The sequence below is a fragment of the Prionailurus viverrinus genome, chromosome D2 (genome assembly GCF_022837055.1).
Source record: "Prionailurus viverrinus isolate Anna chromosome D2, UM_Priviv_1.0, whole genome shotgun sequence".
Taxonomy (NCBI): Eukaryota; Metazoa; Chordata; class Mammalia; order Carnivora; family Felidae; genus Prionailurus; species Prionailurus viverrinus.
This window is the reverse complement of record NC_062571.1, coordinates 71,399,937-71,425,186: the sequence shown is the minus strand read 5'-3', so window position 1 is coordinate 71,425,186 and position 25,250 is coordinate 71,399,937. Positions and strand designations below refer to the sequence as shown.

The 25,250-nt window shown below is 39.6% G+C and overlaps 1 protein-coding gene across 3 annotated transcripts; it reads left to right on the top strand.

Moving 5' to 3' along the window:
- Window positions 1-80: 80 nt before the first annotated feature.
- DCLRE1A (DNA cross-link repair 1A) lies at window positions 81-24,100 on the top strand. 3 transcript variants are annotated; one of them, XM_047824622.1, is made up of 10 exons: window positions 81-279; window positions 853-1,966; window positions 4,447-6,132; window positions 7,666-7,799; window positions 9,529-9,647; window positions 13,025-13,165; window positions 14,979-15,124; window positions 15,914-16,068; window positions 21,651-21,792; window positions 23,496-24,100. In XM_047824622.1, exons 2-10 carry the CDS (start codon window positions 1,501-1,503, stop codon window positions 23,654-23,656), a joined length of 3,150 nt encoding a protein of 1,049 aa, XP_047680578.1. In that variant the 5' UTR covers window positions 81-279; window positions 853-1,500; the 3' UTR covers window positions 23,657-24,100. The 3 variants fall into 3 exon arrangements, with proteins under 3 accessions (XP_047680578.1, XP_047680579.1, XP_047680580.1); XM_047824623.1 differs by lacking the exon at window positions 81-279 and adding an exon at window positions 451-515; XM_047824624.1 differs by lacking the exon at window positions 81-279 and adding an exon at window positions 526-688.
- The last annotated feature ends 1,150 nt before the right edge of the window (window positions 24,101-25,250 follow it).

The following is a 25,250-nucleotide window of genomic DNA, read 5'->3' as shown; positions in this document are numbered from 1 at the left end:
TGGGCACAGCTGAGCCTGGACATTCGGAGCGCCAGATTCAGCATGGAGAAAGCCTGTGGGTCAGCGTTCCAGAAGCTCTAAGAGAACCATTCCCTCCCCCCGCCACGCACACACACACTTCACTTTGGAAATGAGAGGGGGTTAGACCAAAAATAAGATAAAAGAAATCCGTAGGACTTGAAAGGACACAAACTTTTTAGAAGTCCCGCCCTTAGACCGGGGTCAGCCGATTCGACACAGCAGTGGCAAGGGGACGCTGTTCCCGCCAAGACACGAGAGGTAACGGGGTGGGGGGGTGGGGGGTGGGAAGGATGTCCTCGCGGGAGAGATTTTCTTAAAGTTGGGAGTGACTGGCAATGGCTTTGGCTTATACACAAATACAGTATTTTGTCGCCCTGCTGTGCTGAAAGTGCGAGCGTGAACAGATTGTCAGCGGAGCGGAGCGAGGGGCGGGAGGGGGGCGCCTAGCGGAGCGGACGCAGCTGGAGCTGCTCCCGAGGGTGTGCGGGTGGCAGGTGGGCTGCCGCGAGGATCCGGGTGGGCCGAGCTTCCGACTTCAGAAGTGGAGGGCTCTGATGGCTTTTATAGAGCCGGCTGTGCTAGCAGCTCACCCTCTCCCTGCCTGGGAGGTGATAGGCCCCACTCACTGGCCTTGCAGCCTCCTAAGTTCAAAGAGAAGGTAGAGCAGGTGGGAGGCATCAGGCCGATGAACGTGGGTTTTGAGGCTGGTGGAGGGAGAGAAAGCTGGCCACCCCTAGGGCAGACCACTTCTGCGGTCTGGAGTTCGGAGTGTGGGTGGCCTCAGTGCAAGCACAATTTCACATATTTGAATTTTGTTTGTTCACTGTGCAGTGTGTGTCCGTTGCAGCTGGAGGAAGATACTGAACTGACCCAGGAAGCTGATGTGGCTGAATATCCAAGAGTCACAGATAAGGGCAATTTTTACCCCCTGAATCACACACCTCTTTGATGATGATGTGATTAGGGTGGTACTCGCAAGCGGAGGTAGCCATTTAATGTTTGGAAAACCTGCTAAGCCTGTTGCCCAGAGACTGTGTTCCATTTGTGAATTATTTGGACAATTGTCCAGTTGGAAAGGAACAGACAGGAGCTTTATAACAATTTTACAAAGCTCACCCTGAGATTAAGCTGTTGAATGTATACTTCCCATTAGTGTTTAATTTTCAAAGTATTACTGATTCTTATTTTTATGAATCAAGTCCTTGGAAACGCCAAGTCACTTGAATGAAATAGCAGGATGCTACCCCTGTGGTAGGTTCTCTTAATTTTATTGTGGTATAAATGGAATAGCATATGTTCTCAGGTATAAGGTTTGTCGTTTGCCAATACATCCATTACCAAAGCTTTAGATTCCCATTGAGTTAGTGGGTTTGGGTTTTGTTTGTTTGTTTGTTTGTTTGTTTTTTTGGGCAGCAAAATCTTTCCACTTAAAAATTTTGTAACAAATAGATTCTCAATTTTCTTAAAAATCATTTTGCCATGTTAGAGGATGCTTTTTTGGAAGAAGACATCTGGGAATATAAATCTAAAAGAAAACCAAAGCCGGTACATACAAATAATTGCTCTGAGAATACTCCAAAATCTGTTGAAAAAGCAACAGATGGAAAATACCAGTCAAAACGAAACAGAAATAAAAAAAGAACGGTAGAAGCTAAAGAAAAGACAAAGGACCCCGAAATTTGCCTTGGAGAAACAGAGAGTCAGACTTCTGTAGCTTCTAGTCAGAATTCTAGTTGTGAGGATGGTATTCAGCAGTCCCAAGATCAGGAGGCCACTCCAGGAAAGCACTGTAGGACTCGCAAAAACAAACACGTATCTCCAAAGATACGTCCAGTTTATGATGGATACTGTCCAAACTGCCAGATGCCTTTTTCCTCATTGCTAGGTCAGACACCTCGATGGCATGTTTTCGAGTGTTTGGATTCGCCACCGGTCTCTGAAACAGGTAAGACTGCAAAAAAGGTAGTAGTTTTTAAATAGCCTAAAAGATCTGCATTAGACAGAGGAATCAGTCCAGTGGAACAAGCAAGGCAAGCAGGAAACTGAAAGGGAGGGGAGGCGCTGAAGTATCAAAGTATAAATGACTTAACCCTAGAAGCAAACAAAGAAACCCTTCTTAAGGGTAAAAGGATAACAGTCAATGGTATGTTTGTAGAGAATGTTGCAAACTTGAAAACAGTCGAAATGCATTTTATTATTTGATGAAGGTTCCTAAACATCTCCATTATTTTTTTTTGTCTGTTAATTGAGCACATACTGTGCTAGGTACTTTAATTCTGTTTACTTACTTGACTCTCACAATGACCCCAAAAGGTAGGTGGTACTGACCTTTTATAGATGAGCATTCTTTTTAGAGTTTTACTTATTTTAAGTAATCTCTATGCCCCATGGTGGGGCTTGAATGCACGACCCCAAGATCAGAGTCGCATGCCCAGGCACACCGATAGAGCCGCACTCTTGAATGTTAAACTGCCCATTTTGTTCTCTTTTGTGAAACAGAAATTTAAAGAATTATGCATATAGTCAAGTCTTTTTTTTTTTTCTTTCAATATATTTATTTTGAGAGAGCGCACACACAAGCAGAGGAGAGGCAGAGAGAAAGGGAGAGGGAGAGCATCCCAAGCAGGCTGTCAGTGCAGAGCCCACATGGGGCTTGAACTCACGAGCCATGAGAGCATGACCTGAGCCAAAATCAAGAGTTGGGATGCTCATCTGACTGAGCCACCCAGGTGTCCCTATAGTCAAGTCTTCTAAATGTGATTGTGTTGGATCTGTCGTGGTATTGTACAGAAAGAAGAACTGGGAAGGAATCTTGGGTTTTTAAGATTCTAATTTAAAATGTGCCAAATGATAAATGAAGTAATGCTATGCTTTTATTATCTTTTAAGATCTATAATGTCATGTTTAACGTAGGAAGTCCTACTTGGAGTATATGAAGAATGGGTTGTTATGATTTGTGTATTTCAGAGATATCATATATACCATATATAGATTTCTAAATCTCAAAGAATTAAAATTCAGCAAAATAAAAATACTACTCAGTATGGCTTATATGTTATGTATGATTCAGAAGACATTTTTATTATTAACCTCTAGTTATTTTAAAGTACTGCACGAAGATGCAAAAGAACTTTAAAAAAAATTGGCGTTAGCTCCTTTTATAAAACGAAAGCCTCATCAAATGCGAGTATTTTTGCTCTTAAGTGGCTCGAAAATCAGAAATGGAAGTTGGACTCCCGTGGGGAGCACCTCAGGGTGACATGTCTTAGGATGAAACCACCTGAAAGAGGTTTTTCTTTAGGTTTTTCATTGCCTAACCTTAGGAATAGAATCTCAGACAGACTCTTCTGGAATTGAATTCGGTTCCGTAACAAATACTTTGATGGGGTGGTTTTAAGTTAAGCAGTGAGGTCTTCTAGTTTAATGTAACATTTTTTGGAGAGGAAGAGGGGTCATTTTTTTTATTTTTATTTTTTTATAAACCTGGGAATTAACGTACAAGGGGATTTGCCAAGATGGTTTCCGGAATGGTCCTCAATCATAATAGCGTGATGGGGAGTAGTTTGCAGATTATTATTAAAGCCTTATTATTAACCAGTTTATCAAATTGAATTTCAAATCTTAGAATCTAAAATATTCAGTGTATGAACAGCTATTACTAATTAGACTATTACTGTTATCCTATGCAGTGTGAATATTAAAAAAAAAAAAAAGGACCCTAATTGGGTACTTTAATCGTCACAAATCCATACTGCTTGATAAGATAAAAATTGGGGTAGAACTTTAGTTCTCTGACAGACACACTAGTCTTTTTCACTCTTTTGAAAAATTTTTTTTCTTCAACGTTTATTTATTTTTGGGACAGAGAGAGACAGAGCATGAACGGGGGAGGGGCAGAGAGAGAGGGAGACACAGAATCGGAAACAGGCTCCAGGCTCTGAGCCATCAGCCCAGAGCCCGACGCGGGGCTCGAACTCACGGACCGCGAGATCGTGACCTGGCTGAAGTCGGACGCTTAACCGACTGCGCCACCCAGGCACCCCTAGTCTTTTTCACTCTTTATTGCCCGAGCAAATCTGGACTAGTGAGCACCTGTAAATACTTCATGTAAGCATGAACTGCATTTTGAAGGAGCTCGTATTTATGAGAGTTACTTGGGGAAGGGGGGGAAGGTATTAGCCCTAAAAATTGTTTTGAAAAAAGATTATCTGCAAAGAGACTTTAAGAAGTATTTGATTTAAAACTCATAATGAGCACCTTGCAAAACCATACTGGATTATTGTTATTTTATGCTGGATCTTTTGATTGCATAAAGATAGCCACAGTCCTAAGGCTTCAAAGTAGGACTGGTGACTTTTCACTTACATGTTGACTCTGTCTGTGTTTTGATCCTCTATTACTTTTTTTCTTTGTTAAAATTTTCAGAGTGTCCTGATGGTCTTGTGTGTACCTCAACAATTCCTTCCCATTTCAAGAGATACACTCACCTCCTGCTGGCTCAGAGCAGAGCCAGCAACCAGCCTCTCGGCAGCTCACCACATGGGCCAGGGGGTTGTTTCGGTGAGACTAATTCAGGCTTCCTCTGTAGCCTTGAGGAAAGATGGTCTCTGCATCAGAAACAGACGGAAAACTTCAAAACCGTTTCACCTACGCCCTCATCAGTGACACCGTGTCTAAAGAAATCTCAGTCTCCTGCTCAAACCAATACCAAGATATCTTCTTTGACAAATCTCCAAACATCCCAATCCACCCCACGACTTGCAGGATGTGTTAATAATGACAAACCAGTAGGAGTTGGTTTGCCTCTCGCTGAAGAATTAGACAGCCAAAACAACTCAGAACGCGCACTCTCGCCACTGCCAGAAAATGACTTTCGCAGCTACGAAATCTCTTACTCTCCACTTCAAAGTGATGAAGAGACTGACGAGATAGATGAAAAGCTAGGTGATTCACAGCAGGAACTGCTGTTTACAGAAAGCTCTAAAGATGGCAGCCTGGGAGAAGATGACACCAGCTCTTCTTTGTTTCACCAACTCCGTGGCTCCTCCCTGAGGGACCAGCAGGAGCGCGGCCCCCACGTGCACGGCTCCTTAACTCAGGATCAACACGATGAAGTATTGTATAAATACAGCACGCTAACCGGTTCGTCTCGGCCTCTTTTCCAGAATAAGAGCATCACTTCACGTGATGATGGGGCGCATACCGGTGATGATTTCGTGCCGTTGCCATCGGCATTCGCAGAGGGGCTTCCTTCTAGTTATCAAGCTGTCACAGCAAAACCTGGCAAGCCAGAATGTCGGGCAAATAAACAGAAACAGGTACTTGAAGAATCAGCTGTTGGCAATCAGGTTTCCCTTCCATCACTTAATCGTGAAATGCCAAAAGCTTTTGGAAGCCGGGGAGAAGGGGATCTTTCTTTCCATCCAACCCAAAGTAAAATTAGGAAAGCATCAAATAGGAACTTCAGTGCTAAGAACAGTACTAACTCCACATGTGTCTGCGGAAAGGCATTAGGTGGTGTACAAGGCAGTAAAGTTACAATTCCAAATACAGAGAAATCTAGTGCGTCTACTGCGGCCGAGTCTCTGAAAATACCGCCATCTGGTCCAAGCTGTCCTGCGACACAGTCTTCTTCCAAGGTAATGAGACAAACGGATATAGGTGTTTATTTTGGTTTGCCACCCAAAAGAAAAGAAGAGAAATTGCTGGAGGGAAGTGCAGTAGAAGGGCTGAACTTCAATCCAGCTGTAAGTCCTAAGGAAAAGAGGTCCCGGCAGCGCAAGAGGAAAGCAGAAAAATCATTAAGTGATTTAGAATTTGATGCAAAGAATTTAAGTGAGACTCAGCCCTCTGTGGGATTTTCCAGTGAGAGGTCACAGCATCAAAGAAAGCGACTGAGAAAGTCAGATTCACTACAGGCAGGAGCACATCAGAAGAGGTCACATCGCCTTATTGATAGGACAGAATCCGAAACCCTCAATTTAAGGAAAGACAAAGTCTTCGTAAAATCAGCTTGTGGCAGGCTGCAGAGAGGGAACACAAACATCCCAGAGTCATCTAATGCAGGACAATTAAGAAAAAAGACATGCCCATTCTATAAGAAAATACCTGGTAAGTCTAAATGCCAATGTTTAATATACCTACAAAGAATCAACTTAAAATTTCATGTTCATTCCCCATGTTATGTGTCTGTGTTTGTATAAAACAATTTTTATATGTATTTCCTTTGTTTTTTATAATTCATTGACCTGTAACAGATTTTTTTTTGGCCTATTTGAATGTTTTTGCCCTATTCAATGCAGCAAACTTTTATTAAATATGTTCTGTGTACGAGATCCTATACTAGTAGGTAGATATTACAGATTTGACACAGTTGAGTAAAGGTCAGCTTAATATGGAAGGAGGAAAGGCTCTCTGTAAGTAGTTATAATAAAAACAGTCCCTATGCCCTTAAGAGAAATACTGAGTGCTAAATAGCTTCAAAGAAGGAAAACTAACAAATTGCATAGGTCATAATAAATGTCAAATAGTTTTAATGCACATCATAACTTAGTTTCTCAGCCTTTTCATATTTTATAATTCCCAGTGCCTTCATAAGTGAATTACAAAAATGCATAGTAAAATGAATTTTATTATTGAAGAAACCAGTAACTCTTCTTCTGAAGAGAATATAAAGCTGCCAAAATATACCCGGTTTCAGAAAGACTTTTTAAAGTGCTTTGATATTCCCGATCTAGAATCCAAAATGTTTATGTAGGGAATAGCATTTATGTACATCAGAGCTCCAGTTTTGTTGTTAATGATTCCTGTGATGAGTTTTCTGTATTTTAAGTGAGCCAGAGACTGGTATGCTGTGTGTGGATAAGCCTCAGTGGGATTGTGAAATATGCCTGTTTACTGTCTCATCACAATCCACACCCTTGGCTGTTTCTTTCATGAACATTTTTCAGAACACCTCAACCATTTTTTTTTTTCTTATAACTCCTCTAGGTAGCCTTTTTTGGGCATTTTTTTAAAAAGATTTTATTTTTAAGTAATCTCTATTACTTAGAGATTGTGGGGCTCGAACTCACAACCTCGAGATCAAGAGTTGCGTGCTCTGCTGACGGAGCCAGCAGGCACCCCAGAATTTGTTTTCTTACTTCCTCCCATCCCGCACCGTGAAATTCGAATACTGCATATGCTGTTCATCTGTTATCGTACTGTGACCCTTTGGAGACCCTCAGCCGCTGTAATTTGTAAGATTACTTGGGCCTTCAACCATGTCTGCCCCCAGTGTGCATTGCCAAAATAGAATAAAATAAGAAGAAATATAGCATTTTCCTTTTGCTGTTTTGTAGAAGTGAAGGATTTAAGTCAGGAAAACAAAGAAGTAATTGGTTTGTAGCTTAGCATTTTAATTTCTTTTGGTACAGTTATTCATTGAAAAAGCAAAGGCAATAGTGGGATATTTACTAGAAACTCACAAGACTTCTTTTCATTTCTAGTATCCGATTTTGCTGCATTTATGTGGAATAAGGTTTTAGGGTATAAAGCTCAGTTGGAATCGAGATGTATAGACGGTAGGATCTGTTTACATTCGAACTGAGCATCTTCCACCCTGTTAGCTATCACTCAAGCAGCTGTGTGCTCTTTCCGTGACAGGGACTGGCTTTACAGTTGATGCCTTCCAGTACGGACTGGTGGAAGGTTGCACAGCCTATTTTCTCACACATTTTCATTCTGATCATTACGCTGGATTGTCTAAAAACTTCACATTTCCAGTTTATTGTAGTGAGGTAAGTTTCAGTATTCTAAACTCTAAATGTATGGAATGCAGCGAATTTCTAAGCAGTGTGGTTGAAAAAGAGTAACGTTGTAAGATCTGTCATCCTACTAGAAAAGCTATGAGAAAATAGATTCCACATTAAGATTCTAAAATTAAATGAGCTATTGTCAATAGTTACAATAGGATTTAAAAAAAAATTTTCTTTTACGTTTGTTTATTTCTGAGACAGAGACAGAGCATGAGTCGGGGAGGGCCAGAGAGAGAGGGAGACACAGAATCCGAAGCAGGCTCCAGGCTCTGAGCTGTCAGCACAGAGCCCGACGCAGGGCTCGAACTCACAGACTGTGAGATCATGACCCGAGCTGAAGTCGGACATTCAACTAACTGAGTCACCCAGGCGCCCCTAGGATTTTTTTTAATGCTTTATTATATGGAAACCGTAAACTACTTCATGCACTTCATGGTGCACTAAAACGCCTAAGTTTCATCCAGTAAACATCTATTGAGTACCTTAAAAGACATTCAAGGCAAAATACCTAACTTCAAGGCACTCACAGCCTTCAGGTGATACTTTTCCAAGTACACGGTGATGGGGTTGGTATTGTGCTAGAAAACTGAGCAGAATGCCAGCAAGTAGGAGAAAGTGCTTTACACTGTCCTAGGCCAAGGTCAGAGAAAGTTTCCTGGTGAAAGAGATACCTTGAATTAATTATTAAAAGGTGACTATTTTAAGGGTGCCTGGGTGGCTCAGTCGGCTAAGCATCGGACTCCTGATTTCAGTTCAAATCATGATCTCAGGGTTGTGAGATCGAGCCCGGTGTCAGGCTTCACGCAGGGCATGGAGACTGTTTAAGATTCTCTCTCCTTCTGTTTGTGTATTCTCTTTCTCTCTCTCTCTAAAAAAAATAGAAAAGAAATGACTATTTTAATGCCTACTACTAAGGGATTTGGCTAGAATTTGATTTAATCCTCAAGCATTCTTGAATTCTTGAATTCACCTCTTTTTTTTTTAATTTTTTAAAAATTTATTTTAGAGAGAAAGAGAGAACGTGAGTGGGGGTGGGGCAGAGAGAGAGAGGGACAGAGGATCTGAAGCAGGCTCTGCGCTGACAGCAGTGAGCCCGACATGGAGCTCAAACTTAGGAAGTGTGAGGTCATGTCCTGAGCCAAAGTCGGACACTAAACCAACTGAGCCACCTGTGTGCCCCTAACCTCTTTATTAATGAGGCAACTGAGGCTGGGAAAGGGGTTAAATAACATGCCCCAAGTCATAGAGCTAATAATGGCAGAGCCAGAATTTGAACACAGGTCTGTCCGATTCCAGAACCAGGTGGAAGAGAGAGGAGAGGACATTCTAGGTAGAGAGTAGAGTTTGTATAAGCGCACACACCCCTTAGAAATCGACCCATCCCAGGCACTTCGGATAATTCAGAATGGCTAACCAAGAGATAGGGAATAACAGAAGATAAACCCGCAGAAATGAGCAGGGGCCGGCTCATGCGGGGTTTTGGTTGTCATCTGGAGATGAGGGACTTTGCATAGATAGGGAGAGCCAGCGACAGTGTTTAAGCAGAATTGTGACAGTCATTTTAGGAAGTTTTTTTTTTCTGGTATTCGAGAGGATTTCCATGAATATCAGTGGGAGAACAGGTAGACTAAGATGCTTGGTTCTAAACTAGATCTGAAATAGGAGACTTAGTGTTTCGCTGTATCAGCAACAAGTGCGTTCTGTTTTGCAGATAACCGGCAATTTGTTGAAGAGCAAACTTCACATGCAAAAGCAATATGTCCATCCACTACCAATGGACACTGAATGTATAGTAAATGGTGTAAAAGTCATTTTGCTTGATGCCAACCAGTAAGTATTAAAGTTGTATTAAGGCTGGCCTATTTTTTAAAATATTAACAAAAATAAGTTTATCTATTTAAGAACTGTCTTATTGAAACCATTATTCCTATATTTAAAAAAATTCCTATTTTAAAAAATTCCTAATTTTTAAAAATTTTTAAAAACTCTCACATGTGTTTCTCCTTTTGAAAAAAAAAATGTGCCCGATTACAGAATCAGTGATTAAATATAATGGGATCCTTTAAATATTATCTAACCCATTTTGATGCAGTTTAAATTACTATGTTTAACATACGACATCCCTCTTATTTAAAAAAAAAAAACATTTTAACGTGTCACTGTTTTGAAGACATAACCTTTTGCCATTTTCTTTTTTCTTGTTAAATTAAAAAACAATAATTTTGTTTGTTATTGAGAGACAGAGAGACAGCATGAGCATGGGAGGGGCAGAGAGAGGGAAACACAGAATCGGAAGCAGGCTCCAGGCTCCGAGCTGGCAGTACCGAGCCGGATGCGGGGCTCGAACTCACAAACCACGAGATCACTACCTGACCCAAAGTCAGAAACCTAACCGACTGAGCCACCGAGGTGCCCCTGCCATTTTCTTTATTTTTTTTAGTTTTGGCCATTTTCTTTAATACCACTTATATAAGTTAACAGATTGTACTCCATTCAGATACCAGCGGATTTTTGTTTCCTTTTAAGAAATTCTTCAAGCTTTTAACACTAAAGTCTTGGAATTTTTTTTTCTTGAAAATGGTTTCCCTTTTTCCCTCTTTTTTTTTCTTTTAAAATTTTTTTTTTTCAACGTTTATTTATTTTTGGGACAGAGAGAGACAGAGCATGAACGGGGGAGGGGCAGAGAGAGAGGGAGACACAGCATCGGAAACAGGCTCCAGGCTCTGAGCCATCAGCCCAGAGCCCGACGCGGGGCTCGAACTCACGGACCGCGAGATCGTGACCTGGCTGAAGTCGGACGCTTAACCGACTGCGCCACCCAGGCGCCCCTTTTTTTTTCTTTTTAAATGTAAAGCACTGTCAGTATCTTATTGCCAAAGTGTAATTCTCAACTGCACTTCTTCCTACTTTTCATACAATTTTAGCCTTGTGTACCTTAGAGATCACAGATGTGTAGAGAATTAAAATTAAGACTAGGTCTCCAGAAATCCAGACCCATGCTCTGTCTTCAGGTTGCCTTTAACTTTCTGTCTGCTAACTTCTGTTTCTTTTTTTAATCACCAATGATGACAACTCAAGTTCTGATATTTTTTAAGCCAACTTTATTAGGCATAATTTACATAAATAAAATCGACCCATTTTAAGTGTTTGCTGAATTTTGACAAAAATACACACCCATGTAATTCCCACCATAGTAAAAAATTATATCGGAAATTTTCCCCACCCCAAAAGGTTTCCCGATGCTCCTTCCCAGTCAATCCCGCGCTGACTCTGGCCCAGGGAACCATTGATCTGTTTCCTATCACCATGGATTAGGTTTGTGGTTCGTTTCCTGAATCCTAGGGATTCAGCTAAATGAAATCGCATAGTATCTACTCTTTTGCATCCAGCTTCTGTCCATGTTTTTGAGATTCATCCAAGCTGATGTGTATATCAGTGGTTTGTTCCTTGTTACTGCTGAATAGTATCAGTTGTATGGGCACACTACAATATCTTTATTCACCTCTTGATGGACAACTGATATTTGTTTATTGACCTTATATCCTGAGACCTTGCTAAACTTGCACAGTAGTTGTAGTAGGTTTTTTATAGATGTCTTAGAAATCTTCTACATGTATGATCATGTCATCCGTAAGTATAGACAGTTTTGTTTTACTTCTTTCCATTCAGAGTGCTTTTTTTCCCCTCTTGTTTTTGGTCCTGGCTCAACCTCTCAGTGGTGAGAGCAGAGATACTGCCTTGGTCCTGACCCTAAGAAGAAAGCTTTCAGCCTTTCTCATTAAGCTTGATGTTGGCAATGGGTTTTTCATAAATGCCTTTTATTAGGTTGAGGAAGATGCCCTCTCTTCCTGGTCTACAGAGTTTGTAATCATGAATGGATATTGAATTTTGTCACATGTTCCTTCGCCTACTGAGAATATCATATAACTTTTCTCCTTTATAAATGTTAACAGGGTAAATAATCATGATGGGTTTTCTGAATGTTAAACCAGCCTTGCATTGCTGGGATAAACCCCACTTAATCTTCATGGATTATCCTTTTAAAAATATATATTGCTGGATTTCATATGCCAGATATTTTGTTAAAGACTTCTGTTATCTGGTTTTCATAATGGATGTTGGTCTGTAGTTTTTTGGTTTTTTTAATAATGCTTTTGTCTGGTTTTGACATTAGGGTAATGCTGGCCTCATGAAATATTCCCTCCTCCTCTATTTTCTGAAAGATGTTGTGTATATTGGTATTTCTTCCCCAGTCTTGGTATCATTATTATTGGTAACGTTGGTATTATTTCTTTCCCACTTCAGTCATTCATCTGAAGTTTGGGGGCAGGAAGCTAAGGGGTAATTTTTAATTACAAGAGTAATTATGTCATATTTTTTCCTAAAATGCAAAATTAAAGTTTCCTGTGTTTTGGCAGTAATTTCCAAGCCCCAATATGGTAGAGAGTCCCCAAGTCTACCGTGAGGCCCAGTGGTTCCCTAGGAAGACCCAGGGGACTCAGAAAAGTTGTCCTACTCATGGTGACAGCGAAAGGATTCAGATTAAAATCAGCAAAGGGAAAAGGCAAATGGGGGCAAAGTCCAGGAGAAACCAGGCCCGGGTTTCCAGGTACCCTTCTAATGAGTGGCACGGATGCACTTAGTTCTCCCAGTAGCCATGTGTCACCACACATGCAAAGCCTGGCCAAGCTGGGAAGCTCATGGAGCCTTGAGTCCAGCGGGGACGTCAGTCATGTGCACGTGCAGCACCCACGTGACTTGCCTTAGCTACTCAGACTCCAGGGCCCAGAGAGCAAAACCAGATATTCACCATAGGAAACTCCATTAGCATAAACTCTCACATCAAGTGAGTAACACGTGGCCCCAGGCGTCAGGCGCACAAAGCACTCTTACGGGGCCGAAGATTCCAAGGGCTCAGAACTCCTCTCTCAAGGGCCGGCCAAGGACTAGTCCTAAAGACACGTTTTAGGTGGGGAAGTGTGGAGTTTGAACAAACCTGGCCTGTTGAATTAATCCTTTCCTGCGCCTGGATTTTTTTTTTTTTTATGATGTAAGTAAACTTTCTAAAGTAAAAATGCTCCATTTCCTCTCTGTATGCAGTGCTGTGTCCTGCCATCAGCTCCTAGAGTGTCTTCACCTCCTGAAACTGAATAAGTTCTCTTCCTTTGGCTTCCTTGCGCGTGTTAAGAATATTCCTTTGTGTTCAGCTGTCCAGGTGCTGTCATGATCCTGTTCTATCTTCCTAATGGTAAAGTCCTGTTACACACCGGAGACTTCCGAGCACACCCCTCCATGGAACGTTCTCTTCTCGCAGGCCAGAAAGTCCACACGCTTTACTTAGATACGACGTAAGAGAGGCTTTGTTTGTATGCTTCCTTTTCCCGCTGACAATATTTGCCCCGTAGATCATGAATAATGTGCACAGGTGCTTAGGTAATCAAAATGATGGCTGATTACCAATTACCATCTTAAGACTATTAGAGAAATGCTGTTTGAAAAACTACCTACTTGCTTAAGAACAAATTTGAGAGGACATAGTCCTAACCAGCTATGACTCAGTTTTTTCTTTTTTGTAATTTCCTTTTGAAAATGTGGTTTCTGTGAGAATCCTGTTACTGAAACAAGGAAGGAAAAACGCGGGGCGGTGGGGGGGGGGGGGGGGGCGGAACTTTAGGAAACACCCTTTTAAGTTATTTTTTCAAAGTACTTGTGTAACTATTAAGTGTAATTGTGGAGAAGAAACAGAAGCCAAAATGCAATTCTGCTTCAGAATATTCAAAATTCTTTGTTCGTTTCTCCAAGTGTAATTTTTAAGTGACAACTTTGAATTCCTACATGTTATATAAACATAATGGCACCAGCCATTTTTTATTATATATTAAAATACGTCATCATTTTGTTAGAATTTAATTATACCAACTATTTCAACCTGTTTTAAGAAGTGAGTTTGGATGGCATATTTTAATAAAAAAATGGCCTTTCCACATCCAGTTTTCTAACACTATAGCTAATTTTTCCATTTTTTAATATGTACTTTAAATACTAGGTAAATGAAGAAAATAATAAGTAAAAAGAAAAAAAAAAACCCAAAACACCTTTTTTTTGTTACTTAGTTTTGCTCAACATAGAATTCTGAATTTCTTTGTGGGTTTTTTATCAGAGAAAAGACCTAACTAAGTGTCTTCTCTATTATTATGGCTGACCAGCAAAAACAATTTTGAAAATGGGGAAAAATATGTTTCTTTGATATTTTTACTTTGTGACGTTTTTTTAAGTAAAAAAAAAAATGCTTGATTTTCATCCCAAGTGGAGACAGGTAGCTAGTAGTCTTAGGGTTAATTTTCCATTTGGTGTTATTGTATTAAGGTAGACCCCAACTGGATCTGTAGTATTCCTGTAATATTGTCCATATTTCTGTACCTCCTCAGAAGAGCAGATAACCATGTGAATGTTCACTGTTTGATTTAAAGCTACTTCAGTACATTCAAATTTGATTTCATCACTTTTTTATTTATTTATTTAAAAATATTTTTTTTCTAATGTTTATTTATTATTGAGAGACAGAGAAACAAAGCACGAGCATGGGAGGGGCGGAGAGAGGGAGAAACACAGAGTCCGAAGCAAGCTCCAGGCTCTGAGCTGTCAGCACAGAGCCGGACGCAGGGCTCGAACTCACAAACCGCGAGATCATGACCTGAGCTGAAGTCGGACGCTTAACTGGCTGAGCCACCCAGGCGCCCCACATCATTTTAATTTTTAAACGAAATCGGAATTCTTTAGTTCAGAGATAATCCCTGTCACTAGTATTTTCTTTGATAGTGATTGGGGTTAAAACAAAAAAGCTGCTGAGGTTTGTAATTCACAGCTAAAGTAGCTGGCCGGCTAGAACAGTCCTTTAAGAAAAAGGGGCAGTTTCTTTATATGAGGGTGATAAAAGAAATATGAAAAAGATACATTGAAGATGCAGAATTCCATCAGAAATTACCCCTGGCCTGTCACAAATACTTTAACCGTAGGCAGTCCATAACCAGAGTGGTGTTAATACATCACACTGTTGCTATATGTACGCTTGCTAAAGCTTGTTTTCTAGAACAACGTCCAGCCTATTGCTATGGCTTTCTTGTTGCTCATTTAATAAGTACCGTTTTTAACATATTACAGATACTGCAGCCCAGAATACTCCTTCCCGTCGCAGCAAGAGGTTATCCAGTTTGCCATCAACACTGCCTTTGAGGCAGTAACTCTAAACCCACGTGTTCTTGTTGTCTGTGGCACCTATTCTATTGGAAAAGAGAAAGTCTTCCTAGGTGGGTGGTGGCTGTATCTAATTTACATTAATATATTATAAAGATCAGATTCTCTTTTGCATAAAGCCCTTTCAGTCTGGATGCTTGCACTTGATACTTCTTTCCTGAAATGGTGCAATATTACCTTTGAAGAAAAATTGATAGCGTTGGGTTCCTTTAAACTTTGAAAGGCTTAACTTAATGGAAATGCCTGGTAAGTGCGTGTGCCATTGCCTATGCGTCTATACAGTGTTTCTAGAGCAAATGTCCGTGCTACGTTAGTATTTCGGTGAACTTGGAAAATTTACTAATGCGTAATTGTGTCTCCGCATTCTTTGAGGATAACCATCAATTAATTACTTTAGAGAACAGTTTTAATTTTTGTACATAAATGATTTCTGGATATGCAATTGTAGCTTGTCCAGATGGCATTAGACTATTTTACAGAATACTTGGCATTTCTTCCTGATTATGGTCGCATCGTGGCAAACATTAAGATATGAAGTGATAAAGCCAGAGTTTTAACTCCTCCAACTTTGGTTCCTTCCTTTCCTCTACCCCTGTCTATACATCTTTTGCGATTTTTAAATACTAGGTCTTAAAAATAAGTTCTTTGTATTTCTCACAGTTCTTACTTCATATAGTTAACCAACAAAAGTACTCAGTGTTTTTGAAATATTAAAAGTGTGAACGTTTTGAATTTTTTTTGGGGGGGGGAATTCTTATTTTAAATTTTGATTAAGTTGTAACTTAATTTTTTTTTTTATAAACTGTGATTTTACTATTTTCAACCTTTTCCTTTGCCTATAGCCATCGCTGACGTTTTAGGTTCAAAAGTGGGCATGTCCCAAGAAAAATATAAAACCTTACAGTGCCTCAACATCCCAGAACTTGATTCCCTCATCACTACAGATATGTGCAATTCACTGGTTCACCTTCTCCCAATGATGCAAATTAACTTTAAGGTAAGCATTCATGAGATGTCTTTTTAGCATGAACTAGAAAAGGTAATGCAATGATTATAAACTGGAATCCCATTTTACTTGAGTTTAACCTGGAGGAATTAGAGTGGAGTCTTAGTAAACTTTGCCCTAGAAGGTCTTTGAAGTGAAATTTACAGTGCTTTTATTTTGTGTGTGTGTGTGTGTATGTGTGTGTGTGTGCGCGCACACGTGTGCGTGTGAACAGCTGTATAGAGTAATTCACGTGTCCTGGGAACTAGAGAACTATCATAAAAGAAACAAAAGTAGCAAAGTATGCAACTATCTGATCATTCACACCTTATGTTTTGAAGATTGTCTTCCATTCCTTTCCAGTGAGTAGAGCAATGAATGGAGAATTCTAAGAGTTCTTACTTGTGTTAAGGTCTATTCTGTATTAATTGTAAGCCCCTATAATACTGATACATGTTGGAAATTTACGGGCTGTGAGGATTAAGTGCAACAGCGGGAGTGCCTTCAAAAAGGGTGTTCTAGTGTTAGTTCTGAGGCAGAGGTTAAGAGACAGAAGATATGACCTCACTCTGATTTGGGGCCCTTATTTGTCAGGTTTACTCCTATACTAAGATTCATTCCATTTACTAACATTTGAACACCTAGCAATGGAATACATCAGAACTGTGTATTAAGAATAGATCAGAACATAATGTACACACACACAAAATGTATTTTCACTTTTGTTAAGATGTTCATGAAATAACATTTATGGAGCTTTTTGAGATAGCTTTAAAAAAAAAGAAAATGAGTTATTTTAGTTCTAGCCCCTGGAATAAAGAAATTGTATCTGGTGTAACTATTCCTTTGTTCATGAGATAAAGGCAAAATTTTTGTGGTCTATTTTCCTGAGTATATAATTCATAAAAAAATTCAGGGATAATCAAGTCAGAGTTTTGTCCCTCTAAAGCCATCTTTGGAAAAGTACTTTTAATTTGGGAGTCATCTGATTTGTGTGGAGGTTAATGAGATGTTGATTATTCATAAAACGAACATTGATATCTTGAGGACAGTATGGCATGTTTTTATGATTTTTATCTTAAAGTTTTATTTCCTACTAACTTAGTTTGTTCCCTTTGAACAAATGACCCATTTAGGAGGATAACAGGGGTGGAAGAGTCAGAGTTTTGTAGAAATGAGGGAGTAGAACTTTTCATGGAAGAGTTTTTAAAGGTACCTTGTGCTGCACGGAGGTCACGTAAGCAAAGAACGGCAGTTTGGCAATTAGAACATGTTGGGTGACAAGAACTGTTTGAAGCGATATTGGAGGAGGCCAAGTGGTAGAGGGCTGAGGAGGGAATGAGAAGGTATAAATGGCCAAGTGAATGAGAAGGTAAACAAATGGCCTAAAAAACATGAAAAAAGAGGATCAACATTGTTAGTCATCAGGAAACCATAAATCAAAACCACAGTGAGCTGCCATTTTACACTCACTGGGATAGTGATAATAAAGAGACAGACGATGTCATTTGTTAGTGAGAATATGGAGAAACTGGAACCCTATTTGTTGCTCGTGAGATGATTAATGGCGCAGCTGCTTTGGTAAACAGTTCGATAATTCTGAAAATGTTAAACATGGAGTGACTATATGACCAGCTAATCTTAGGCGTATGCCCAAGAGAATTGGAGACATAGGTCCACACAAAAACGTCGACACAAATGTTCACAGCCACGTTATTCGTAATAGCAAAGAAGTGGAAACAACTCAAATATCCATCAAATGATGAATGGATAGACAAAATGTACCATATCTATAAAGTAGGAATGTTATCCAGCTATAAAAAGGAATGAATTAATAGTACACGCTACAGTGTGAATGAGCCTTGACAACGTGATGCCACGTGAAAGAAGTCAGGTACAAAAGGCTACGTATTATGTGATTCCATTTATGGGAAATGTTCTCAGGAGGTAAACCTTAGACACAGTAACTAGATTAGTGGTTGCCAGGGCTTGAAAGAGAGGGAATGAGGAGTGACTGCTAATGGGTAGTGTCTCTCTTTGGGGTGATGAGAATGTTCTAGAATTAGATAGTGATGATGGTCATGAAGCTTTATGAATATGCTAACAACCACTGAACTGTGCACTTTGGGGAAAATAAATGCTAGCAGTTGTCTGTCTTGAAGACAAGAAAAAAAAAGAATATCTTAAATCATTGTCTTTTTCTGTATTATCTATTGTTGGTATTGCCTTCAGTAGCCCTTCCCCTTCCTCCATGAAAGTTATTGATGACATTTTTGGAAATTACTTATCTACAAAACACAGGTGGAGTGGAAGCTGATGGTTACCATGGGGCTGTATTTTAGTTTGTACCTCAAGCCAGTTTTTTTAATTTTTAAAAAAATTGTTTTAACTCATATTCATTTTTGAGAGACAGAGTCAGTATGAGCCGGGGAGGGACAGAAAGAGGGAGTAAAGCCAACTTTTTTGCCAGCCAAAAATAGTTCTGTTGCATCAGAGCTAATGATTGTGAAAAGGTAAATACACAATTTTCAGGGTTTGTTAGGCAGGCTTGAAAGCCCTAGAAACCCTATAAAACCATTCATGCTATCTAGTTCAGTATCCCAAGTCCATATATGTGGTATACAGTTAATTACCACCTCCAGTTACCCGATTGACTGTGATCAAATATTACAACAGTAACGTTATAGATGATTACACACTGAAAACCAATTCCGGTTGCATACAGTGAAAGCAGTTTTATCACAAACTAGTTACCAATAAACAGACACAAGTCACGGATCAGAGACTTATATTGACTAGATCATTCCTTTTTTTTTTTTTTTTTAAGTTTATTTATTTTTATTTCGAGAGTGAGAGAGCGTGAGTAGGGAAGAGGGAGAGAGAGAGAATCCCAAGTCGACTCCACACCGTCAGCGTGGAGCCCGACACGGGGCTCAAACACACAAATCTCGAGACCGTGACCTGAGCCGAAATCAAGAGTTGGATCTTGAACCAACTGAGCCACCCAGGCGCCCCAGATCATTGTTGATAAAATTCCTAAGATGGTAGTAGTTCTTCAGTTGCGGCTAATGAATGACTAGTGGCTGTTGGCAGTCTTTCCTGTATGTTTGGCTTGGACGATAGTATCCTCGGTTTTTGTTTGTGGCGCGGGTTGATGATGTTTTTGTGGTAACTTCGGTTTGTTTCATGAAAAGTGGAAATTCTCACTTAATTCTACTGAGTGTTTTTGCAGAGCAAATAGGAATGGATGTGTTTCATGACTTACATTAAGAGCTGGACTCTCACTTTACGATATTGTACATATAATTGCTTTTGTTTTGTATTATTTCCTTTTCTTTGTGAGCACAGGGGGAAGAGAGTTTGTACATAAGCAAATAGTACTACGCTTACCTAGATCTAGACTAAGCAAGACAAAACCCCCAAAAGTTTGCAGAGGCAGGGATTATAATGAAAACTTAGCTATCTGTCCATAACCTAAACTTTTTTGTGGAGAGGCAGTAATTGGTAAGAAATATGACTGTTTAATGGTAGGGATTTAATGAGAAATCATTGATACAAGTGAGAAGTCAAAAGATTGTTATTAATTCAGCAGTGAAATATAAACGTCTGATAAACACAGTCAAATGTTTAGCCTCTACCTAGTGATCAAACATAAAAGTAAAAAACAAAACAAAACAAGGATATGTTTGTCTTCTACCAAATTGGCATACTTTTTAAGAAAGTAATATTCCTATGCCATGATATAGAGAAATTAGCACTCTTATCCACTTGGATAGTAGTGGAAAGTGGGGTAAATCTTTTTACTCAACAATTTCTAGGAATTTCTTCTAAAAAAGGAGTCCTTTGTGGGGGCGCCTGGGTGGCTCAGTCAGTTAAGCGTTTGACTTTGGCTCAGGTCATGATCTCACGGTTTGTGGGTTCAAGCTCCGCGTCGGGCTCTGTGCTGACAGATCAGAGCCTGGAGCCTGCTTTGGGTTCTGTGTCTCCCTCTCTCTCTGCCCTTTCCCTACTCGTGCTTAGTGTCTCTCTCTCTCTCTCTCTCTCTCTCTCTCTCTCTCTGGAAAGTAAATAAACATTAACAAAAAATTTAAAGGGGCACCTGGGTGGCTCAGTTGAGCATCTAACTCTTGGTTTTGGCTCAAGTCGTGATCTCATGGGTTCGAACCCCGCATCGGGCTCTGTGCTTGCAGAACCTGCCTTGGATTCTGTGTCCCTCTCTCTGCCCTTCCCCGTCCATGGTTTCTCTCTCTTTCTCTTAAAATAATAAATTTTAAAAAAAGAAAAGACAACTGTTTCTTTAAAAAAAATTTAAAATGAATCCTTTGTGAAAAGATCAATCTGTAAGGCTTCCAGTTATTGATGGTGTCATACATGATCAGAAGTAGAAAAAGTTAAGACAGGGCCTATGGTTTCCATTTCTAAAAAAGATCCACACAGTGGGTTTTATTGACCATCTCCCTGCCGGGCTATAAGTTTCCAGAATGTGAAGGCTGTGTCTCTTACCCAGCACTCTGACCCCATGACATGGCCTAATACTGGAGCAGATGTTTATTAGATGAGGGACTAAGTAGATGGATGAATGGATTGGTCTTTGTTTTCTTCAGAACTTTCTACCAGCATCTTTTATAATACTAAATAGTTCAGAGCATGTATGATTAAGAAAGAAAAGAGCTTCAGAAATCCAAGATGACACCATGTGCAGTTTAGATTTTTTATTATTTTACATAAAACTAGAATTTTATTATAAATTTACACTAAGCCCTTGACACCGTGGGTTTTGTCTTACGACCAAAAGTATTAGACTTTTGGTATCTCTTGTCCCGTGACTCTTTTTATTTGGATTTTTCTCATCGTTCAAAGATTGAACCTGGGTCACTGTCACATTTCATCAAATGTCAGCACTTATGATGACTTTAGTTTGGAAAATTCTGCTCAAGATTTCTTAGGGAAGCCCAGTACTTCCAATGGTAGCAGCATGAAAAGTGTTGAAAGTATTCTAGTTCGTGTTTGAAGAGTGAAAAGGAGTGAGCCCCCAAGAAGAGTGCCAGTGCGTGTCTTGGAAGCGTGCGTGTTGAGTCTGAAGCATTGCTTCCACTTTCTATCCATCCATCGGTCCTCCGTTGGACATATGCACGTGGATATGTTTGGCTCTCTGTTTACCCGTGTCAGTATTAGTATCTCTAACAGGGATACTCTTACATACTATTATTATCCCTAACATCCTAGCCATGTATTCAGTATCCTCATAGTAGTAGGACTTGGAGTTTGTTTTTTGTTTTTTTCCATTCTTTTTTTTGGTAGCTGGTAGGTCATCTTTAAATACATAATTCTTATGTTTAAATGTGCCTCATCTTATTTTCAGACTGGACTTAAGCTTGTTTAACTTTAGATAAGGGGAAAAGGGTTTTGTTTTTTTTTTTTTTTTCAGTGATTTTGACTTTTTTTTTTTTTTGGAAGTATGGCTCTAGGTTATTGCAAATTAATGTTCACCAGGTGCCAGCTCGCTGAGATTATGCCAGCGTGATCATTCTGTTTTCTTCCGCATAACCCACCTTCACGGACCATTAAATAAGTATCCTATTTTTATTTAACAGGCTTTACAGAGTCATTTGAAGAAGTTCGGTGGAAAATATGATCAGATTTTGGCTTTTCGACCTACAGGATGGACACATTCTAACAAGTTAACTGGTATAGCAGACATTATTCCCCAGACCAAAGGAAACATTTCAATATACGGTATAGTTATTACATTTTTTTTTTCACTTTTAACGTCTGTTATTACATTTTTAAAAAGAGCTGTGAAAATAAGATCCGAGAAAAACAGACACCAAGGAATCTTTAACATTCGAGTTTCGAATTCCTCTGCGTTCTCTACAGCTGTATCTTTAGTGCGTCGTAAACTGAAAGAAAGGAGTGTGGCAGGAGTAACTAAATGGGCATTGGCTAACACACATCGTTCCGTTTGCCTGATCAGTGCTGTGTGGACGAAACCGTAGAACTGCTTGGGAGGAGGGGGGGGGGCAGTCAGTTGTATCCTGGACATTCAGGTGCCATCGTCAGGCTGTCAGCAGGAAGACTGGATTAGACGCCGTGACAGCAAGAGGTACAGATTTGACTCACTTCTCCCATTTCTTGGAGGGGCGTTACCGTTGTCCTCAGAAATCGCTTATTGGAAGAGTGGGTGATGGAAACATTTTTGCTGTGTCACTAGCCTAGTGACTTAATTTCAGGCCCTAAAGACCCTAGTTAACTCACGGCAGGACCCTTTCTCCCTCCCTTTCTCTGTGGTTCTTCATCTTCAGTAAAGATAAAAGGATTTTTAAGATTTCATTTTTATTTTGTTGCTTATTTTTCATGTGTGAGAAGCTTGGGTGGCTGGAATCTGCTTACTTGCTCCAGAAACCAAGAGACTTCTTGCTTGACACTTTTCAAATTTTATTCATTTTTTTCCGGGATTTTCCTGAAACACGTGGCTGAATGAAGTGTTTAAGGAGAAGAATTATTTTATTTTTTAAAAAAAAAAAAATTTTTTTTTCAACGTTTATTTATTTTTGGGACAGAGAGAGACAGAGCATGAACGGGGGAGGGGCAGAGAGAGAGGGAGACACAGAATCGGAAACAAGGAGAAGAATTATTTTAAAAGAAAACCTAATTCAAAATAAGAATCTAGAGAGGTACATATTAAGAGTCTACATAGAGGGGCACCTGGGTGGCTCAGTCGGTTAAGCATCTGATTTCAGTTCAGGTCACGATCTCACGGTTTGTGAGTTCGAGCCCCATGTGGGGCTCTGTGCTGACAGCTCAGAGCTTAGAGCCTGCTTCAGATTCTATGTCTCCCTCTCTCTGTTCCTCCCCTGCTCGCATTCTCTGTCTCTCTCAAAAATAAATAAATAAACATTAAAAAAACTGACCCTTTCTTCCCCTTCCCACTTTAAAAAAAAAGAAAAAAAGTCTACATAGAAACGCAATAGAATTTTTTAATGTTCAAAGTTCCTGTATCATTTTAATCTTTATTCTCCATAAAAGTTATTAACAATTTTTTTTGGGGCGCCTGGGTGGCGCAGTCGGTTAAGCGTCCGACTTCAGCCAGGTCATGATCTTGCGGTCTGTGAGTTCGAGCCCCGCATCAGGCTCTGGGCTGATGGCTCAGAGCCTGGAGCCTGTTTCCGATTCTGTGTCTCCCTCTCTCTCTGCTCCTCCCCCGTTCATGCTCTGTCTCTCTCTGTCCCAAAAATAAATAAACGTTGAAAAAAAAAAATTTAAAAAAAAACAACAACAACAAAAAAAAAAACCACAATTTTTTTTATCAGTAATAAAGCACCAAGGAGTTTCTGACAAAAATACTGTGGATTGCTTTACCTTTTTATTTTGAGCTTGTGTGGGGTTTTGTTTTAGTAATTTGATTTTTCATAGGCGATACCTTTTCTTTTGTGTTGCAGGAATCCCTTATAGTGAACACAGCAGCTACCTAGAAATGAAACGTTTTGTTCAGTGGCTGAAGCCCCAGAAAATCATACCTACCGTGAATGTTGGCACTTTGAAGTCTAGGAGCACAATGGAGAAATATTTTAAAGAGTGGAAATTGGAAGCTGGATATTGATGTTACCTGAAAGGACTCAGAACTAGTTAGGTAACTTCCGTAGAGCTCATTACTAGTTAAATCTTAAGTGATATGCAACACACTTTATACGAAAGGCTTCGTGAAGGCTGCTCAGATAAATTGTTTCCTCATTTACATTTGAACAGCACGTTCATGGTGCCGAGTGTCTCTGCATCCTCAGTAATGATGGAGACTGGTCTCCCAAGTACCCTTGATTCTTGCTCCTCCCACCGAAGCAGGTACATCCTGCTGCATCCAGCCTCAGGAGAGGCAACAAAGGCAGCCTGAGGGACCAAAGGATTCATGATGATAATGGATAAATGAGATCGAAAGCATTATATACCTGTCATTTTGTATTTTTAAAATTATTTAATATGGAGCATATTTTTATGAGATAACTTTTATGTGGTATGTATACTTAAATAAAAAATCTTAAATTTGCCATGGTGTCTGTTGGTTTTTAGGATTTGTAACTGTGATATTCATACAATTTTGTAAAATTTCAATGAAAATAATTCACCATGTGACTAAAGAAGATGATCCAAAGAGCCTAGGTAGTCACCCAATAAAGGGTGGCGAAAAGAATGCATGAATAGATGTTTATCCGAACTATTTACTAAAGACATTAGATTACTAGAAATTCAGATTGCAGCGTTTGGTTTTTTTTTAAATGACATTATATAATTTATTTATGAATCCTGATCTGTCCAACACAGACTAAGTAGTTGATCCAATATGAAAATTTGGGGCAGGCCAATTCATGTTAAAAATGTTTTTGGGTTAAAAATGTTTTAAAAATAAGAAAACGGCAAGTATAATGAACACATGCATGTGTGTGTATGTGTATTCTTGCATTACCTCTAGCAGTGAAATTATTTGGGAGATTTAAAAAAAAAATTTTTTTAACGTTTATTTATTTTTGAGAGAAAGGGACATAACACATGTGGGGGAGGGGTAGAGAAAGAGAGGGACACAGAAACTGAAGCAGGCTCCAGCCTCCCAGCTGTCAGCACAGAGCCCGACGCGAGGCTCAAACCCACGAACCATGAGATCATGACCTGAGCTGAAGTCGGGATGCTTAACCAACTGAGCCACCCAGGCGCCCCGGGGGATTTCTTAATAAAGGTTTTCATGGAAAATTATTTCCAGTAATGATTTCAGTCACCAGAAGGATAGTGTTCTCCATGAACTTTATTTTCACAAGCTTGGGTTTTACATTGCTTTGGAGGTAAGGATTATACAGATCACATTTAAGGGAGGAAAAGCTTTTAGGGGCACAGTGGTAATAAATCCAGTTTAATGTTCTCAGTTGACTTCAATTACACATTTAAAATATTTTAGCTTGTTTGGGCTTGATGTTTGAAACTTTTCATTAGTTATTAAGAGTTAGAAAAACTTAGTCTAGCCCACAAATACAGGCCTTTTTATTATAGGGAGATGGTCACGTTGCTTATGGTCATTTTAATTTATTATTTGAGTAATGAGGTTTTTTCCTTAGAATTGTGATTTTTTTTCCCCTTGGTAAAAAGACTTTTCATGATTTTGAAGGCTTTACCTTGAAAATCCAGGCATGTTATTTAAGGGCAGCCTCAGC